General features: G+C 40.9%; 1 protein-coding gene across 2 annotated transcripts in view; it reads right to left on the reverse strand.

Annotated features, from left to right (window-relative positions):
* LOC117758564 (1-phosphatidylinositol 4,5-bisphosphate phosphodiesterase beta-1) overlaps positions 1 to 21695 on the reverse strand; it is a 109407-nt gene that overhangs the window by 7470 nt on the left and 80242 nt on the right. Inside the window, exons 14-33 of one of the 2 annotated variants that reach the window (XM_034580344.1) lie at positions 17580 to 17754; positions 15883 to 15969; positions 15380 to 15450; positions 15055 to 15151; positions 14402 to 14486; positions 13662 to 13786; positions 13406 to 13560; positions 13163 to 13327; positions 12808 to 12907; positions 12421 to 12525; positions 12186 to 12301; positions 9958 to 10093; positions 9428 to 9481; positions 8764 to 8983; positions 7571 to 7739; positions 6307 to 6383; positions 6114 to 6203; positions 5905 to 5962; positions 5645 to 5731; positions 4628 to 4652 (exon numbers count right to left, since the gene is read on the reverse strand). In XM_034580344.1, coding sequence (XP_034436235.1) covers positions 4628 to 4652; positions 5645 to 5731; positions 5905 to 5962; positions 6114 to 6203; positions 6307 to 6383; positions 7571 to 7739; positions 8764 to 8983; positions 9428 to 9481; positions 9958 to 10093; positions 12186 to 12301; positions 12421 to 12525; positions 12808 to 12907; positions 13163 to 13327; positions 13406 to 13560; positions 13662 to 13786; positions 14402 to 14486; positions 15055 to 15151; positions 15380 to 15450; positions 15883 to 15969; positions 17580 to 17754 — 2197 coding nt within the window. The remainder of the gene's footprint in view (positions 1 to 4627; positions 4653 to 5644; positions 5732 to 5904; positions 5963 to 6113; positions 6204 to 6306; positions 6384 to 7570; positions 7740 to 8763; positions 8984 to 9427; positions 9482 to 9957; positions 10094 to 12185; positions 12302 to 12420; positions 12526 to 12807; positions 12908 to 13162; positions 13328 to 13405; positions 13561 to 13661; positions 13787 to 14401; positions 14487 to 15054; positions 15152 to 15379; positions 15451 to 15882; positions 15970 to 17579; positions 17755 to 21695) is intronic. The other variant, XM_034580343.1, reaches the window with a different exon arrangement.

Consider the following 21695-nt stretch of genomic DNA (forward strand, 5'->3'; position numbering starts at 1 on the left):
CTTTTACTGTGTAGTCTGGTTGAATAAAACTGTGAACTGACTACTAGCTCCTACAGTTTATCAGACAAAGAGGACAAAATTCCTCTGACTTCAAATTGATGTCAAAAACGGTTATGTTAAAAAAAAAGCTGCTCTATAGTAAGTAACTTTCACTAATCGTATTCAGCTATTAGTATTCAGGGAGAGCTGACTTAAATCAAAAGGTACAATTCTTAATATGCAGCTGCAAATATAAAAATGAAATGCTAGTACGATTATAAGTCACAAAACACTCTCAGAAGATCATAAACTTCATAAAAACTGAGTCTGTATTTTCCTTTACCCACTAATAAAAAGACCACATTGACTTAATGTGTGAATAATAACAGTTGTCATTGTGAACTTGACCTTGCGTCTGAGAGCAAGACGGGAACAGAGAGGAGGCTACATGACAGGATATAAGATCTTGAGGTGTGTCGAAACTGCACTTGCCATCGTGCTGGGTACTGCTGGCTCCCGGGGGGCGTTTTGATTGGATCATTTGCAGGACACTGACACCTGAGTGCACACGCTGCGAGTGACGACATATGTTGCCATGTCTTTCTTTTCCCTTTCTCCCTTTGCTTACCGTTTAGGAGATCACCTTCACCCACTCAGACTTTAACAAATAAAAGTTACAGCCTCTTATATAATAGAGATGAGGCTTATATGTTTCTTACATTTGACATAACTTCACCTTTAAATTGTTTGGTGCCTGTGCCTATTGAGATTGTATATAAAGATGGTCGACATGACAGCTACCCAAAAGTGACGCCATTTCATCCTGATCGCCCACTGGTGGCTGGCTGCAGTATAGGTCATTAACCCCACCTCCCACATGTAAGGGGATGGGACATGGACTAAAATAAAAAGTCAAAGTAAAGGTTAAATACATTTTTCTTCAAGATGGTCTCTTTCATTTTAGGTAGTTCCTAACACACTGATGTTGGTCCACGTGCAAATGCTTATGGTAAATGATGCCAAAAATGCAAGATGGCAGCACCCGTAGCCGGAATATTTGAGCTTCATTTTTCAACAGGTGGTAGTGGAGACAACTTTGTTTACATTTGTTTGTGTTTACCTGTTGACAGTCGTAATTATCTAAAGATAAAAACATGTGATCATGTCACCTTTTACGAAATATATAGTATATATAATATATATATAGGTTGGGTTGATAAATCACATGCATGTGAGTACACACACATTGTATTGGGCCTCAACTTGGGATGGTTAAAGTGGCTGATCTGAGCCCGGAGGAGAAACTGGGTCAGAACTCTCTCCAGGAAAGTACGTATATTGTATCTTTCTGTCTGTGATTCATTATGACTAACACACACACACCAAACATAGACGCACACAACAAAAATATGTTTTTTATATATTCGCTCATCCATTAGCCCCCAATCGGAGCTGTCTACATCCTGTCATCCAGTCCTTTAGCATTCTATGTTTATCTGTCCATCTTTCTGCTGTTGTTTACTCTCATCAGGACTTAATGACAGTTTGTCCTGAAAGCTAACTCACCAGACGACTGCATTCAGATAGCATCTTCATTATTAAGTGTTTAACAGTGCGTCATATTCACACACACACACACACACACACACACACACGTATACGCAGATGGGGCTGCGTCACAAGGCCAGTGACCTGCTCATAGCAGTGTTGGTTCAGTGACTTAGACAGAGCTGGAATAAATTACTTTAGATGAATGTAACCGACAAACATTGGAATAACTGGGCAATGACTATCTAAGGATACACTGATCAAACTCACTGAGCCATGTTGCTGACTACATCGATGATCATATCATATTGTTCCTGATATTGATCACGAAACAGTGTTTCCTAATTTAGATCCAAATTTACGACATTCATATTTAGAGTCATTTTGACAAGGTTCAGTCATACATGCAGTGACTCTGGCTAACTAAGTCTTTTCAGGTGCTAAAAGAAAAAGAAAAAATAAATGACAGGAACCTCAAAGAGTGAAAGTGAAACGTATAATCAGGCCAAAAACCTGCAGAATGAGAAAGACCATGTAAGAAGAGTCACAGCTCAGATTCACGGGGCATAAGACAGAGGATATCATGGCTGTGAAAATCCCCCACTGTGGTGCCTGTTGACAGCGACACGCAGACCAGTCAGTGATTCTAACGAAGTCCTGAGCTCCAGTGGAAAATCTTTTCTCCAGGCTCATTTCTCTTGGTTTTTATATTTGTAGGTTTTATCTGTTTTCAACACTGAGTATTATAAATATTCAAGATTTGTGTGCGTTTGTTGTTATAAAACTCATTTCAGCCACGAGAGGATGAAGTGCACTTGTACATTCAAAATCTGATTTATATATTGACTCACTTCTTATTATTTTCAGTGAAATCTTTCTATATTTTTTTAGAACTTTTCTGGCTTTCATCATGATATAAAATAAAAATCTGGTTTTGTGTAGATCACAGCCTAGTTGCCTTAACTTCTTAACTTCACTCTGTAGCGTCAGCATTGCTCTAACACTCTCAGATATATAATGGACAGTTGAGAATAAAAAAAATATAATTGATGAATGAAAAAATATAAAATATAATCGATTTAACTACACATCTTCCTCTTCATTATCAAAACCTGGAACCTGCATTACCCACACGTTGCCTTCACCTCAGACAGTTCGGTGAGTTATGATTCTTTCAGATGAAGCATGATTTGCTCTGCGCTCACGGCTGGGTTCAACACACTGTGTGGGGGGGGTCAAGTTTAAAGCTGAACTAGACTGATCGTAGCCTCGAGCCTTTAGCCTGATGCAAAGATGTGAAGGGGACTTTAGAGGTCTGGTGAGTTCACTTCAAACCCCAGATTTTCTTTTTCCATTCTCAAACTTTTTGTGCTATTCCCTCACCTTTTTCCCCATATACAGTAGCTCTCCCTGAGATCTGTTGCTCTTTAAGGTATGAATGATACCAGGTTGTTCGACACGGTTCTGTCGCTTTATTTTAATACGATTTAACTGAATCATGTAACACAATAAATGGATTCTTTACTTTGGGTGTTGTGGGAAGCGTCCTGATTTTTTAAACAAACATAACCCAGAGCATCTTCTGCTCGTTGTCTCCAGAGCCGTGTCCCTCTGACATCTCTTGCATATTTTGCATACAGATGACAGCCATAGCAGGGGAATAGATATTGCAGAGGTGGTTGATTACTATGCAATAGCCCTCTTCCGGCAAATTAAATTTGCCATGATGCGGATGTCAATTTAGAGGAAAGATTGTGACAGTGGGCTAGGTGATGGATAATCAGTTACGATTTTGTGGGAAACAATAATTGCTAACAGAATGAAATCTGATTGCAATATTAAAGTGAGCTAGAAAAGAAAAAGAAAGCGGAGCAGCATGTGCCTCCCTCTCTAATCAAAGGAAACTTGCTTAATTCAATCTTGATTAGACACTAATGACACTAGTTGACACAGCACATATTGGTGAAATCAGTGCAATCGGCGTGTTATTGTCAAAGATGCTCGAGCAGCTATTTAAAGATGACGACTGTCGCCACAGGAACACAGTAGCCTGAGTCATTTACACGAAAACCAACTGGTTGACAAGGCAAATACAGTTATCTCTGAATTTATCCTCCTGTTTCGTTTTAAACACTCGTCTCTCTCTCTAGCACATATTCACCTCATCTCTCCCTACTGCAGCTTTGTGGAACACAGCCCAGCGCCTCACATGAGGTTGTCTGTGCTGCACTGAGGTGCACGTCTGTGCTGCACCTCCCACACTCGACTCAGAGAGGTTTAAAGGAACAGGGAGCTGTCACTCTGAGAGTGGGCGGCCATGGAACTGTCTCCAACAGGAGACTTTGTATTAATGTATATGTCTAAAAAAACACACACTCACTCTCTCATGAGTATTATAAATGTGCACCGTGCTCCTTTGACAACATGACATGATCGGAGGAGCACGGCAGAGTGTTTCCTTGGCAGAGCAGAGGCAATCTTCATTACACTGGCACTGGGATGTAATATGGCTTTCACTGCAATGCAACAACATCTTATCAAGCTCATTGAAAGAGATGAAGAAAACAAGAGAGTGAGAGATATTATATTTTCATGATGATCACTCCAACAATACACGCTAATAATTTGTGTAATGGGTTCATGTTACAGATATGTTACATGTGAGATGACTGCGCCTCTTGATAGGGTCAGGAGAACAACATTCTGTGTTAGTGTAGTGTGTAGACATACAATAATAATTAAGCCTACAATGGTGAAGTTAATTCCCCTTTACTCTGATTAGTGTAGAGGATCTTGCTCAAGGACACTGACAGGTGGGATGAAATCTGAACACTCCAACTGGGGTGTGATCTCACTGCACAGGCCAATCTGCTGCCGCTGTTATGCCGCCATGCGATGCCAATTACTGCTAAATTACAGTAACGCAGCCTATTTCTTGCTCTTATATAAAAAAATTTAGCAATAATTCAAACATCATAGAGATGCAGTGCACATTCACTTGTTGCCAGTCAGTGGCCCAGGCTTATACAAGCTTGCATATTAATGCTGCTGCACTGATGCTATATTAATACTGAACAGAGGGATGGAACAAGGGTCTTACCATGCTCTTCAGCTTCAAAGCCCTCCTACAATGACAGTCACAATGTCAAGGTTGAGAACTCATATAGAAGAAAAGCAGAACTCCCACAGGCACACACAAGTGCTCACCTCACAATAAACCCAAGTATATGTAGCATCTGGATGAGTGCCATAAATGTATTACAGCCATTGTTGCAGCTACAGCATAGGAGCAATTACCCGCTCTTCACTAATACACAAATGCACAACTCTTACATGTAGATGAACTATTTACCATGGACAATGAAGCAGGAATTAGCATTTAAACCGGCAACAGCTTCTTATTCGGTAATGTTTTACATTTTGCACACAAGTACCAGACAGTGCAGCATCTATAAGCAGCATCAAACTAAACCTGGTAAATGTCGCCACCTAGTGGTGAAAATGAGAAGCTGGTGTTTGGTTAAAAAGATTGGTTTTAGAGACGTATACTAAACCAAAGTTATTTTTCTTATCAAAACAATAAATAACTTAAATAAAATTGTGTAAAAAGCTTTAAAGCACTTACTTATGCTGAATATGTGTAAAATAACATCTACCTTTAAGTAACATAGATAACATATATTATTATATACAGTCTATGCATCTACCTTTGTGGTAGCAATATTGACACATAACCCTCTTTATATAAAAACTCTCTGGAAATATATTTATAAACAACCATAAGGTGCTCTTTGGTACATTAACCGCACATATAAAGACTTTTATTTATCCATAGCAAGAATGCATTAGTTTATTTGCTTATTTTTAAAGCTCTTCATAGATTTGTTTTCAGATTTAAGATACTTTTTGATGATTGTGCAACTGGATTTCTATTTGTAGCCTCATCAAATTATAATATGACACAATGTGTTCATTTTTTGCATGTGTGAGGACCAAAGGAGAATCCTGACCACTGGTCCCTGACACCCCATGTGTCAGGGATGGTGGATCATGTCAGTCGACAGACCAGGGATTTGTGACAAAAATATTGATATGCAGTAGATCATAAATGTCGTACCTTTGGCCTTTCGTCTAATATCTGCTGGCGGATGTCCTTGTGCTTCTCCAGTAGTCTCTCCTGTCTTTTACTCTGTGCATCTTCCAACTACAAACACACACAAACAAACACACAAACACAAAGGATGTACCCATAAATAAGTAAGCATAGGGGTGTATGAACTGTAGCCTATAGTAACTCTACTGATGGTGCAAAATACAGTGATATTGATTCCAGAAAGTTCTCTATCATAATATACTTTTTCTATGATCATCTCTTACCCGTTTGATGTACTGCACCACCTCATTGACAAACGATCTGTTGATCTCCAGCTTCTCTCTAACGGAAGAAGTTTACAGTCAACTATATTTACCAGCCTCTGTGGTGCTAAATCTTTAGTCTTCAGTGACATCTAGTGGTCATATTATGTATAACAACCAAACCCACACTGAAATTGACTTCATTCACCTGATCAAATACAAATACTTACTCCTCCGTCACATTCTTGTCTTTAGATTTGGCTTCGTTGATTTTCTCTTGCCGTTTCTTGTCCATTTTCTTCTTCAGATCCTTCTTTTCTCTGTGTGTGATGAAACAAAGAGAGCAGCATTGAGAGAGAGAATTAAAACGTGAACAGGGTTCCTGTGCGGTTTTGTGAGTGTGTGTTTGTGCTGTGCACTTACTTTTCACAGATGTCTCGGAGCTTCTTGAGCTGAGCACTCTGGCACTCCTCTGCTATGGTGGTCAGCTTCTCAACCAGCTGGACACAAAGTCAAAATCGGACAGAGCAACATTTTTGTTTAGTCTGTACGACATTCTTAATAAATCAAGTTAATATTTCACTTCATTTGCTGACCTTCTGATCCCAATCAAACTGCACTCAAATCAGGGAAACAACACAACCTCCATTTCTGACACCTCAGCTGTGCTCACAGCACAGGTGTACTGGAGCAGAAGACATTGATTTTTCCACACCAAGCACCAGAACATGTGCACAGGCAGCAGAACGACTGCAGTAATATTCTGAGAGGGGGTGGGGGGTGCTGTGGAGTTTATTGCAGTATTCATTTATTCATTATTTGCTTCATCTGGTTCATCTGCATTAGCCTCTCTGAGCTTTGGGACAGTCAGCGCTATATCAAATCCAATACAAGTCAGGGCAAGCTCCTGTGTGTGTGCGTGCGTGTGTGTGTGGGGCACGTGTTTTTGTTTATCCCACTGTACTTGTGTACTGTTTGGGTAGGAACTGGCATTACTCTGACTGGTATCCTTAATTCTGGAGAAGTACATATAAGGAAATGTTTTTAAATAATACAAAAAATATCCCTTTTCAAAAGTTTAATAACGACACACGTGCAGTGACAAGTATGAAATTAGCTGTAAGTTGGTGGCCGATAATAGGAAACTTACAGAGATGTACAGAGATGACAGGAAAAACTGGGCGTGGACTAAGGCTGCAAGTCCTCTATATCTATATGTGTGCCTGACAATTATTACAAAATACTAAGTAGACATTCAAGATAGAAGGTTTCAATACCAAAAAACTGTTATAAGCCTCTAAAGTGAATTGGAGACTTGCATACGCATGTAAATACAATTTCAAAGGGATTTGTTCATACTACATATAGTCAGCAACAAATGAGGACACCAGGGATCATACGTAGGGAAACAAGTGTAGATATGGTATCTCTAAATATTTAAATGAAAACATGAACTCCTATTTTGTTTTGAAACTCATCACTGTTGCTACTGTTACTCCTGCCGTCCACACTACTTCTGTGAGGCTAGGGAACAGTGCTGGCCCTGTTTCGGTTTGAAATCTCCCACTGGTCATGTTTTCCTGTGTGTTATGGATGAGGATTATTACTGATACGGAGCTAAAACCCTTTTGAGACTGCTTTCCCATTCACTTGAAAACATGTATTTGTTGTGGGTGTTTGTGAGCACCTGTTTGATGTGTTCTCGTTTCTGGTACTTCTCGCTGTAGTACTGCTCCTGGCGAAGCGTGAGGAGCTGCTGCTGCTGCTGCTCCTTCAGCTCAGCAAGCCGCTGGCTACACTCCTGATCCAGCTCACACAGATCCTTGTCCAGGGTCGACAGAGAGTGCTCGGACCGGCTGCACGAGGCCATGCAAACACACATTCACAAATGAGTTTGCTTCAATGACAGAAGAGTGTGCCTAACTTATACAGATACAGTTAATAAATGCACGCTATATGCATATTTATATTTTTTAAAAGTGCTATATTCCTCAGAGCAACCTCGATAACGGTTTGGCTGGTAATTGAAATAACCTTCTTTACATGTCTGCAGAGCCCCCTCAGGCTGTGGTGCTAAGAACACTGACGTCAGGGTTTTGAAGTAATTTCAAACATCACAGAGGACTCTTATCTCAAAGCAACTCGCTTCAATGTGTTATCTTTCTTTTCCTGTGGGCCTCTGAGGTCCTGTGTGCGGTGAGTTCTGATTCGTCAGTGTACGATGGAGTCCTGTGGGTCCTGAATGGGTCCCCCTGGTGTGGGGGAAAATGTATCCACTGATTCTCATTCTTTACTTCCTGAGGAGGGCAACTTCTGTCCTTTACTTTTAGTCTCCGAGCTATTTAACATGCAACACTGGATTTAATATGTATTTGACTGTGTGATTGTGTAGATGGAGGAAAAGAAGAAAAACAGTAGGAGGGTATCAGAAGTTAACTATGAGTTAACTATGAGTTAACTTCTGATGTTGTGTTGAAAATCTTGTATTAATGGCATTCCCACTTTTGCAAAACTTGCCTCATTATTTATTTTAGATTGAGATTTACTGCATGTCCCAGAATGACTTTTAAATGTCCCAAAAGAAGCGACCTCGTCAAATTGTGAGCTACACATACACATGGACACATGTCAAGTGTGTGCAGATGGAGAGTGACAACAATATATCTGCAAGAGATATTCTCTTTACAGCTCAGAGAAAAGAGCTTACTGAAAATGTTATGTTTGTACTTCCATAGTTTTCTCTGCTATGTAGAAAATAAAATGTCTTGTGGGAGCTTATACAGAAGCCCATGCGATTTGATAATGCCAAAATCTCAAAAGCAGGGGAGGGGAAATGAAAAAGTAGAACGGCTTGAAGCGGAGAAGAGGAGGACTACCTACCTTTTCTTACCGTCTTGTTTGTGGCTCTTCCTCAGGGTGGAGCGCCGGCGCTGATGCTGGCTCTGCAGCTCGGACGTGCGAGCTGTGTGCTCTTTGATCAGCTCGCTGGTCTTGCGGTGGTGTTTGCGAACCAGCTCCTTCATCTCCTTGTACTGCTTCTTCTGCTCCCGAACAATGCCCTTCTGTTGCTTCAGCTCCTCCAATGTCTGAGCTTCCAGTTCTGCGGGGAAAGGGGATGGAGGACGAAAGTCAAGAGAGCAAAAATATGAAAGAAAAAGAACATTTCTATTGGTTATGGTGCTTTTAGTCTCAATATTCAAGTTCAAAAGGTATTTTTATCTTGCAAATTTAAATTTATATCATTAATACACAAGCAAACTAGACAAAACACTTTATATTCTTGATACCAGACTATGTTTAACTCATTTATCAATTTCAATTCAATTAAATTCAGTAATCTTTTTTGGGCAAGACGTTAACATGTGTTGCCACAGCACAAATACAATATAGACAATCACAGAATCATATTAATGACGTAGCAACAACAATAATTATCATAGTTTATCATAGTTTGTCATGAATAACCCTTCAACACCCATCATTGCTTTCACATTAAATCAGGAATCATTTCAATAAAATCTGATGTTTGAAACCGTCATCTTACCGGTGAGAACACTCTGAACGATGTCCTCACTCTTCACTGGTGGTTTCAGTGAGCCTGGCGACAAAACAAGTAGAGTTAATGAAGTAATTTGTACAATATTATCTCAGAACTTGACATTTATATGAACAGTAGAAGCTTATTTATCACCCCAAAGAATCAAAGTCAGAGCAAATCAATAGATCAGCAGGGGAGCAAACATTTTCTGTTCTGATTAATAATCTTGAAGCCAAACTAAATTTTTTACTAGTGTTTTTCATTATTAAGCCGTAAGACCCAGATTTATTCTCCATATGATATTTTAAATAAATTACAAGTGTATTATTATGATTAAAGACAGAATAATCATTTCAGAATAAAGACATATATTCTTGCAGTGCAGTCAAAATGCGACTGTGATGTTTAAATTAAATTAAATATGAAGTAAACTAAATGTGACATCTTAAGGCAATGTAAGAACAAACACAAATCAACTTGTTATGCACCTACAGTACAATGGACTGTGAATGATTGCACGTGTGATTATGGAGCACCTGCAGACTGGTTCTGGCCGACGAGTGACGGCTGTTTAGGGGTGATGATGGGTGTGGAGCTCACTCCGTTCTCTGTCGGCGTCGTCACCCTCTGGTCCACCCTCGATTCTGAGGGGGCGTCGCTTCCTGCCTCCACCTGTCGATCAATCCCACTTGTTAGTCAATACAAATGATTGCACTACTCAACGCTGATACCTCTGCAGAACCACTTACCAAACCTAATAAGTCTTTAAATCAATAATGTTAAATTGTTTGAATAAGTTAGAGTGCGGAAAGTGCATTTAAAGTTTGACGGCAGTGTCGCACACACACACATCAAGTGCAACACACATCTCTGCTGCATATCTTTTTGGGAGGAGTATAAACCTCCTCAAGTGGTCGTATCTGTTTCGGAAGTCCCCTGCTGTACCTGTGTCCTGCAGGACAGTTTGTAGACATAGCTTTGGTAACCCACTCTCAGCATTGCGTCCTGTGCCGAGGCGGAGCAAGTCTTAATTTCCCCTTGGCTCGGACGTATCTCCGACTAAACGCTCTTATCTCTGAAAGGTTAATGCAGTTTCGGCAATCTCTGTTCTAGTCACGATAGCCGGACCTTCTCCTTTCTTCCTCTGCTCCTCTTTATATTCATCTCGGCGAACTGTGCTCTGCCTTTCAATGCTCTACCGCTTTTGGCGACTGTTGCCATGGTCACGGCATGAAACCGCTCTTTGTCAGCCGCCCCTTGTGGGAAATCTTATCAGCTGGCAAATCAGATAAGCGGAGCCCCTCAGGGACAACCCTTCTTTCCAGTCCCCTGTTCTAATAACCTCAGATAACCCTGTGCCCTGCCTGGCCTCTCACCCTAAATTTATCCAAACTTAAGTCTTGGAAATTGTTCAGATCTCTGCTCAGATTTCATCACTTTCCCTGTTCTCTGTTGCACTGCAACCCACATTAACCCTTGGCTACTTGTTCTCTCCGTTAGATCCATTTAAAATGACTTACACCATCCCATTTACAACTTAACACGTTAAATGAAATCGTTTCAACTATAACGCTTATGTCCCATGAGTGTAACATATATGCAGTGTAATCGTTTTCTTCTTCGACGGCACTCGGAACAAAACAGAAGGTCACGTTCTCTGAAGCAGCCAGGACTTGTTACAACCTCTCCGAAATGAAGCCTGTACTGAAGTTAAAGGTCACTGCCAACTCTAGTTTTGATTCATATACAGCAGTTGGCATAGCTCCAGTTTAAAGTCATTACAGTCTTAAAAAGTTCGTATAGCTAATGTGTTAGCATGCCATGCACACATCCAACATAAATGGAGCAACATTAGCATTCAGTTGGAGTGATGTTTGACAAGTGAACTTGCAGGTAATTTAAAATTATGGGCTGAAGGATTCTAAAATGTTCTGTCAGGCAGAGGTCGGCGATGATAGTCTATGGGGTTTGGAAGCTAAACTTTTTAGATGATCTCTTTACACTAACAAGTTCATAAATTGCAAATATGGATATATTAGTTAAAGCAACTTTAAGCGAAGTCAAGGTTAGACAACAAAAAGGAAAAAACATGTTTTTGAACTTGTCTCTGGACAGTTGAGTTGAGCCAAATAGCCTTGGACCTACAGAACGAGTTCGAAACTGTAAATTGTATATTTCTTCACCTGCTGTATTATATTGAAGAGACAGTGTCTGACTTCCAGTGGTATATACTGTTAATTACTCGTGTCACTCCCAGTGAGGAATTACCTTTAAGAATAATAATGAAAGTACACAGAGTCACATTTAAAGAACCCACCCCCCAGAGGAAACCCAGTATCAGGGCCTGCAGGCGGATGCTGGAAGAGACTTGATTAAATACAGCAACAGTGCTGCTTCGGCTGTGGCTGCACTACACTTTATCATAGAGGGACTGGGAATGAAAAATAGCCCAAACAAAGTGTTTTGATTATATCTGTGCTGGAAACAAGCAGTGGTTCACCATCCATCTTCTACTGCAGTGGTGCTGGCTGTGGGTTTTAAAGTACTTTGTGGTTTTATTAGAAAACCCTCCTCGTACTAAAGCAAAGGAGCTCCACCTCTTTCTGCAGCTTCTCAGACTCCGGACCGCATGAATTTCTATACCAGCAGCCGGCTGACCACAGGGCTGCTCATCTTATTGATAAACTGTTTAATGGCACAAAGCTCTCCACACATAAGAAAACTAATGTCTATGTACTCTGCAGAAATGAGTATAAACACACACCTCTTTGTCACCTTCCTCCTCTCCTCCCTCTTCCAGAGTGAGAGCAGCCAGCTGATTGGCTCTTTGCTCCATCAGGTTGACATAGCGGATGGGATTGGACAACGCTTCAATGACATCTGGGGGAAAAGGAAGAAAAGAGGGGTTTTTTTTGTGACAACAAACCTGACTTTGAACCTGCAGTGTTTTCAGTTCAAAACATTTAAAGTTTTGGTTTGAGAACGTTCACCTGACTCACCTGCAAATGTGTCTGGAACGTAGTCCTTCACTTCCACATACACAAACAGAGCGGGCAGCGTCAGGGACTGGTTCTTCTCATTTCTCAGGCTGATGTAGTGATAGCCTGCAGGGTTTGAGTGAGAGAAACATCCATCAGCAAAGAAGCTTATTTAGAAGAGTAACCTACACAGTAGCATAGCATCCAATAAGTTAAACACATTTAAGGGACAAACTGTAGCTTATGTAAACATTTCATCCTCTGGTTCATGATTCACACAAAATGTACATTTACCATGGTCATTTTTGATGCAATTTTTATTGTTTATAATAATTGCATTATTTTATTGTTCTATTTACGGGTCTTAGACATAGATAAAGACAGAGGGGATGTCAAATGAAAACTCACCTGGACGGATGGCTGACACAGGAATGATGCGGTGGCCGATGAACTTTCCTCCCTCTTCAAACACAGCGATCCTTAATGAAGCAAGTGTGGGCAGAACAACCTGAGAAAATAGAAAATACACCCAGGTCATTCCCTCTCCTGATAATACATGCATCCTGATGAAAAAACAATTAGGCATATTTAGAGCAATTTGGTGCGACTTGATTGTTGGAGTGTTGGACGTTGACGAACATATGTGCTCTATTAAGTACCACTCCAGTTTGTATGTGTCGTAATACTTGTCCGATAAAATTGCCTGAAACTTTACTTCCAAGCACGTAAACTGTTCAAATAAAATGTGACCACTTCGTCTCACCTTCTTGAAGACAATGGCCTCCTCCTCCCAGACAGGGTTGATGGCATTGCCCTGAGATGTCTTGGTCTTGAAGGCTTTCCTCTTGGTGTCCACAGGTAAGCCGAACATGTCGATCTCCACGTATGTGCCCACTTTCTTATCCGACAGGAACTGGCCTGAGATAATCTGGAAGGAAGGAGGAGAGAGATAAATACACTCAAACACACACAGAGCCACACAAACACAAAAAAGACCAACACATACCTTAACAGACAGTGTGTTGGCTACTATCCCATCCACCGTGCTCTCAGTGAAAGGGTCAAAGTGTTTGTCTGGTCGTCTCATGAACTCTGGTTTGAGTCTGTATCCACATTTGCCATTGTACTCGTACATGCCCAGGTTCAGCTGCATGGACAAATCTGTGGAGCGAAGATTAGAATCACAGTCAAATCAAACACGCGGTTTAATAATAGCAATAACTGCTCCGAGCAGTGTGATGGAATGAAGGATCGTCCCTCACCAATGGTTTGGAAATTGAGAGCCACCAGCTGACAGCCAGCATTCCAGAAGAGCTGAGGGTTGTAGTTGGATGAATCCACTCGAGTGCCTTTAGGGTAAATCCTGCTCAGCTGCAGCTTGTTGTATCTGAAAAGAGCTGTGTTAAGGAAGAGCATTAAAAATTACTGCTACTGCTGCAGCTGCCACCATCTCCTCTACCCTTTTTCTGCAAGTACAACCGTGTATACTTGTAAGACTGCATTAAAATCTGAATTATTGATTTTAGTTTATTATCTTATTATCCGTTACTTCCACTGACAGGATGAGCTACAGATGCAAAGTGACCGTAAAGAGCAGAATGATGCTGTTTCTACCATAACACCCTGGCTATACTGGATGTGTAAGCAGCACATGTGCGTCATGGAACGTCTTGCTTTTCATCTCCGCGCCCATGTTATCACTTTCTGCATGAGCCTCGTGTCTCAGTCCTGGTTCTTCTAGAGTCGGGGATTTGCCTATTTTTCCTTGAACCGCATGTGGTTCACAGAGTGAAAAGGATCTTTCGCCACAGTTTCAACGTGTATTTGTGTCTCAAAGATAAATATTTTCAACACTTCCAGTACCTGTTTCAAAGTAAAAGCACTCTAGCGTTTCTGTTGACTGAATCCATTCATTTTAATTAGGCTTCTTTAGCGTGATTCAATTACTGTGAGTCATATGAAGTTGTACGACTCGCTGCTTCCATAAAAGTGAGAAGGATACTCCACAAACTCGACAGGGCATTTGGTCAGTTGCTCCAAAGCTTTGGTCTCTACGAAGGACGACATCTGGTAACTGCGATTGATCTCTGCAGGCAGATAGATAGAGAGATACATTGATCAGAATTAGCGAACGGTTAGATAGATTCAAACATTGATGTCTAAATGTACCGCTGCTGTAACACTTGTTTCAAAACATTATTCCAGAATTCCCAAGAGAAAACAAACCCTGAGACATTAGTGAATATCATTTTGTAAGCAAAATATTTTAAGATTGCTTATGACTTCACAAACTAATATCTGCTCAATCATAGGAAAGAATTGGATTGAATTAGACAGATTTAAATTTTGAGAATAATGTTGAAATATTATGAGAATAATTTTGAAATTCAATGAGAAAAAGTTATATTATAAGAATTAAGAAAAAAAAAATGTTTAGGAAATAAGCAGCAATGACAACACTAGTTCATGAGAGTTCAACTTCTTCTGGATCCAAAATCTTGAACCAATCTCATTGTTTCTTGAGAAACTACAAAACCACTTTGAATATAGTGCAGATGTAACAAGTGACAGCCTCACAGCAGACTACTCCATAGTAATAGCAGTTGTTAGCAGTTATCTGTTGTTAGACTACATGTGTATTGTGTTCTCACTTACTTTTGGAAGCCTCAAAGCTGTTAAACTTGACTGGTTGGATGTAGATGACCAGGTTGGACATTTCCTCTGTGGCAAATGCCTCACTGCCTGCTGTGCCCTGTAACACACAAACACACACACACACACACACACACACACAAACACAAACACACACACACACGCAATATTTTAAAAACACTGAGAAGAACTTTGAAGACAGTAGGGATTAAATGCATGATCAAATACGGACACTAGGAGGCAGTCTTAGCACATGACGTGCACACTACTGAGCTATGAATGTCAAGCATTACTAGTATTTGAACTGAATGCAGAGCGAAGGACAAACCTCATCCATTGAGCCCTTTTTACAGTCATCATCATCATCATCTTCATCTTCACTTTCTGCCTCCACCTCACCTGAAACATGAGTCACAGATAATAACATTACATAAAGCTAAATGACCTTAAAAAAGTTAAAATTGTCTAAATCCAATTGGTATTTCCACAAGCTCAATGGAAAACTTTTTTGAAAGCTGAAAGCCTTCGAAAAAGTCTTTATCTAGGATCAGTTTCCTCCATTACATTTAAAGCAGAAACAAGGGGAACCGCGACAGCTGAATACACAGAGCCCACGCACCGAGGATACTCTTTTGAATATTGTTTTGTTGGAGCTGACACAGCCTCTGCACCCACATAATGAGAGACCTGCTCAAGATCTGCCACGGAATCTGAGGTCACGCTGGCTGAGGACATTAATGTGAACTGACCTACAGCTTCTGCGCCGGCCTAATGAGAGCCCTGCTAAAGATTTCCCTCTGAGTCTGAGGTCATGTACTATGTCTGACTCACCGATAGACTTTCTCCCCTGCGGCCTCAGGCTGAGCTCAGCACCCTCAGAGGGCTGTGAAGAATCTGCCATCTCTTCTTTGGTCGAACCTGAGTGGAAAAAACAAACTTCTGAGGAACAAAGCTCCCGTTCTATAAAAACACAAGGTCAAACTACTGTATAGAACACAACAAAGCTTCATTTGAAGTGTTGGTAATGTAGTGTTTCTACTTTTCAGTACAAGTGCAGTACTTTTGCTTCATTACCATGTAATATCTGCCCACCTCACTTTTTAAATCACTATTTTTGTCCACCCTGCATCTATATTTACAGGTTGATATTCACACTATAATCTCTCTAAGTGTCCAGAGAGAAGAGGAACAACACATTATGTGGGCAGCAACAAGACCAGTTTGTACTTTCACAGCTTTCCAGCCACAGAGCGGCTGCCCAAAACTTCTGATTAATTATGTTTTCATCAGTGTTTGATTACGCAAAAATCACCAAACCTCAGCTGACACTGGGCGAGAGGCGGGGTACAGATTGTCAGTCCATCTCAGGGCAGACATACAGCAGCTCTTCATCAATGAAAACTAATATAGTTTTCCCTTTTACTGTAACAGTCACATTCAAATTCAGGCAGCCTTTCTTAAGGTACTGGCACACATACGCAAATATTGTGGGTAAAAGACAACCAAAGCTGAACTCCACATGAAGTCACACTGCGAGTCGCCCTGCCACGGGAAGCAAATGTTTAATTTGCCTGATGGGCCTCTGATTTCTATCTATGAGACTTTCTTCAACTCAATGTCATTATAACATAGTATTTAATTGTTTAATATAAATCAATGTGTAGACATGCAGTTAGTGTGATTGCTGAATCACAGACTCACAGGGCCTTTCCCACCTCTGAAATCAAACCTACAAGCTAACACTGATCACAGAGTGTCTATCACAGAATGTCTCTCAATGTGTCGGCATAGACGAGCTCAAATTCCTTGAGCACAGATCAGTGTACCTCTAACACTTGTGTTGCATTTATTCTTACACCAGGGGGCAGTGTGTGTTAGTGTAAGAATGATGCAAGCAGCTTTGCAATTAGGAAAACTCAAAGTGATTGTCTATTAGTGTTTAAAGCTGAATGATACAATGAACAGACCATTTTGAAAAAAATATGATGTAAAACAATAACACCGAAGCATGCATGTACTCCACACGCGCACACACACGACATATCTGAAGTGCAGCCAATATGCAGAAATGAATGATGATGGAGAACTCCGACCAGAGAGCAGCTGTGAAAATATAAAAATCCATGAATTGAGATGCGTGAAAGTTCACCCCTGTTATAGTATAATGTACACACAGCTGCATGAACACACACTGACACACTGCTGGCCAGTCTTTAAGATGCCCCTGTGACTAGCAGGGTGGATGCCTGACAGGCAGCGTATGCAACAGCCAATAACAGCTCCAGCTGATGGAGAGGGCCATGAAAATGATAAATGATAAACAATAGCACTGTTTGGCTCCAGTGAATCAGTTCCTGGACGGCACAGAGGTGTCGCTCCGTGGAGCAGATGGGCCCAGACCGTTAGGCTACATTTTACTTCTGAAACATCATAACTCAGCTGTCCCAGTGTGACTTGATGGCTCTGTTAGGATGTGAGTGTGTGTGTGTGTGTGTGTGTGTGTGTGTGTGTGTGTGTGCGTGCTGTACCTGCGCTCGGGGAGGAGGGCTCACACACACTGGAAGAATCACTGTAGGTGTTGGAAACCTGCTCCGACAATTTCTTCTTGGTACTTCCGTCGGTCTTGTGGTGTTTCTTCTTGTTCTTCACCAAGATTTTGCCCATGAGCTCCATCGGGCAGGGTAGTGGGACACCGGACTCCAGCTGGAGACAGAGAGGTCATGGAAATCACAGAAAGGTCATGGAAATAAAATAAAAAAGATTCATATAAAGTGAATGAAAGGTTTTTCTGCAGATTAATGTAATATCCTGTTGTCCATCCATCCATCTATATGGCTTATCCTTTGATGGTTGTGGGCTTGGCATTGGGCAAGAGTCGGGGTACATGCTGGACAGCTCACCAGTCCATCACAGGGCTCACATAAGCTGATTTCAGACATGAGTTTCAGCCCCCCAGTAAAAACTCCAATGTGAGAACACAGCGGGAGATCACCGCGAGCAAGTGGGGGGGTTGATGGTGTTTTTAACATGCGACTGATGCAAAAAAAAAAGATGACGCATGAAAAAGAGGAGTCATAAGGGCCGACGTCATTGTCAGTGGGCTGTAAACAAAACCATGTGATCTCTGCAGCAGAATTAATAGGTTACATCCTGCCACTGCACCAGCCCTCACCTGAACGCTCCATATATTTCTGTGATGTTGTTAACGTGTCTGAGCGGAGAATCTCCTGCTGTGTTGTTCATATGTGAAAGGCAAACTGTGCAGAAAGTCCAGACCCAATTCTGTGGACATCCTCTGGAGTTCAGGTTCACGTCTACATGCAATTTAGTGTCTCCATTTAACCTATCCTGCACGACTGTGGGAGGAAGCAGACACGAAGAGAACATGCAAACTCCACATGGAAAGGGCCCAGTCGCCCGTCAGGATCGAACCTAGAACCTTTCTGCTGTGAGGTAACAGACGCAACCACTGAACCACCATGACATCCAATATCCTGATTGTCAAATCTGTTGGAGATTGGAAGGACGGCTTTTAATAGAATGAAATCTTATGTTTACTGTTATTCCTTACATACTTATTTTATTAGGCTATTATTGCATATTGTGTGCGTATCTTGAAAGGCGCCCATACATTAAAATAGTAAATTTTACAACACTTTGGAGACAAATTAGCTAATTACAGAATGTAAATGCGGAAGCTGTTTACTGGAGTGTGTCATTTAACGCGTGAATTCATGGCAAAAACATCTTGTTTTGCTAAAATTCACTGTGGATGATTCTGCTTGCAAGGTCTGTTGATGTAACAGCTGAAAAGTTTACACTTTCAACACTAAAAGCAGCCTCCTGGGAGGAAACCGAGCGTTAAACACAAATACACACTCTCTCAAGGGAGCAGACAAGAAATAGGCAGATCTCTGATTTATTCATGGGGTACACTGCTTTAAGATCACAGTGTTTAGGAATATTAATAATGGATTATCGAGAAAGTCAGCGCCAATGTTATGTATACACACAAGCAGGGTCTTTACAACTTATCACCTATATGCATGACCAAACTTAAAATGTTTCTTACTTCTACTTCTTCTATAAGAGCAAGAAAACAGTGACTCATGCACCAAACTTAACCGAAGCTTCTCTGTCCAATAGCCTACTTTCTCAGATGCCATGCACACATCTAAACCTTCCTGCATTTGTTCGTGGTACGTGATAAAATACAGATAAGACACACTGCTTTCCTTGGCTTCACTTAAACAGTTCAACTTGAATGGAACCAGTTCAGGATTGAGTGTGGCATGTAATCTGGACCCTGCACAAATGCACAGAACTAAACCCGTTTGATAAAATTACACTTTACTTTGATTGATTCCATTTTCCGTTAATCCCAAAACATTTAGTTTGCGTCACTTTAATAAGTGCGTGAAATAGAGAGAATCAGTAAAACGAGTTGAGGCAGAAAACACTCAAATTCTTAAAGATTTACTCAGTGTCTAGGAATATTTTCGCCACGTTCTTTCAATTATTTCAGGACCTGATGTCTGGTCAGTGGTGAACTGTAAATGAAACCTAGTAAAGTAATGTAGTTAAGTAAAACTAGTAGGTACATGTAGTTTGGTCCCAGTGTATGGGTCAGGGAAGAAACCATTAAACCAATTAAACCATTGGTACTGATCTGGATCAGGGGGTGGATCCAGGATTTTTTGTTTTCTTACAACATTTTCATTGATTATTCTCAGATAATAATGTATGGATCCTGATGAAAAATGTATGCATATTTAGGAGAGTGATAGTAATGAGTGTGTGCAATTTGGTGCAGATCCAAATAAAAATCTGAATCTTTATAAAATTTGACCTTGACAGAGATTCACTCTACTGAGGGCCATTCTAGTGAACTCTGTATTAACATGGGTCATTATTATGGATTTAACTACCAGTGCGTTAGGTTGTTGAAATTAGTTTAGTTTTAAATGCACTGTAAATGCACTTACATGTCAGTGATAATGATTCATTAAAACAATAAATAATAATCTCACACTGGGGTCTTTTCCTGCAACATAATTTTGATACATTTTGCAATTTGAACGCAAGACTTTTAATTGAAGTTTACTAAAAGGAGTATTTTTACACTGAGGTATCTCTATTTTAAGCTATTTTTTTGGGAAAGAGCTGACTGTTCTCGGCTTAATTGAAAAACAATAACAGAAACAAAACAAAGTAAAAGAATAAAACACTGTCAACAGTCTTTTGTATTCAGGTTAAATGACGGTTTTGTGGAGTGGAGATACAGGCGGCACTCGAGTTTCTAAGAAAACTGTAATCCTCTTTATTCTCACCCTAGGCTCAGCTGGAGCCAATCTAGCTATATAACCTTATCTGGCCCTGACCCTATGGACTAACAGAGTTGATATCCCATTCGCCACGCCGTATACACAGCCGTCTCAATGCCAGAAGGGAGTGGTTGTCATTGCACTCACCTTTCCCAGTTATTACATGCTTAGTGCTAGAAATCTCATTTCTCAATAGCACTTTCTGTCTCTGTCTCTCTCTCCCTCTCTCTCTGTCTCTCTCTCCCTTGGCGTTTGCCTCCTTGTATATCTCTCTCCTTCTCCTTCCCTCTGCCACTCCATCCAAAAGGCTTCTCCCCGATAATGCCTCAATGTCAAATCCAGTCAGAAGCCTGCAATTCTCAGTGGGACGCGTCTTTGGCAGGCGGCGGTGCTGGAGGAGCTCCCTGTGTTTGTGAGATAATGCTGCATCTGCCTGCTGGGAACTTTCGCTGTTCTTTAGTGTTACACCAACAGGGACAAGTCGTCCCAGGAGAATAACAGGAGAGGAGTAAGTGGCATGTATAAGTACATATGTGTGCAGGGTTGCGTGCTCAAGATCAAGCTAGTGTGAGAGTTTGTGCGACAAGTGTGTGTAGTTGCCTCATGTAAGTGCCTTTGTCATTACACACAAAGACTCCTTTGGGGGGTTTAAAAAAAGAGTTTGGCCACAAAGACACAAAGCAAGCTTTTGACAGGTAGCCATGGCAACAGAGGAAAGATAAAGGACTGCCAAGAAAAACCACGTTTAGATTACAGCGTAAAACATTTTCATTTAATCTTGCACGGCTGTCATTTGCAGTCTCGGCCATGATAACGGCGAGGCAAAAATAAAAATGATTGTGGGGTGAATCATTAGAAGTCGGCTTCTGTGGCACATAAACAGCCACAGGTATGTGTGTGTATCTGTGACTGAAAATGAGAATGAAAACCAGAGGGTGAGAGAGAGGGGGAGAGAGAGGGAGAGAGCAAGATAAAGTCTAGGATGCCATTTAGGTGCGTGCCCGGAGTGACAGCAAGAGGAAGAACAGCGACAACACATTTTGCCAGGTGCTAGAAGGCATGTCGATATGTTGCTGGATGTGAGAAAGACAAATGGAGAGGAGAAAAAAGACACACATATACACAAATATAAATATAAATATAAAATCAAATGAATTAGATATAATGGTATTTTTTCGCCCATATGTACATGTTTATGTGCATCTGAAGCATGCTGAATGCTAGGCAACAGTGTTCAAGGACACTTCTTTGGTGCACTCATCTGTGCGATAACATCTCGCTGCTGGCCATGTTATGTATACGTGTGTGTGTGTGTGTGTG

The sequence above is a fragment of the Hippoglossus hippoglossus genome, chromosome 24 (genome assembly GCF_009819705.1).
Source record: "Hippoglossus hippoglossus isolate fHipHip1 chromosome 24, fHipHip1.pri, whole genome shotgun sequence".
Taxonomy (NCBI): Eukaryota; Metazoa; Chordata; class Actinopteri; order Pleuronectiformes; family Pleuronectidae; genus Hippoglossus; species Hippoglossus hippoglossus.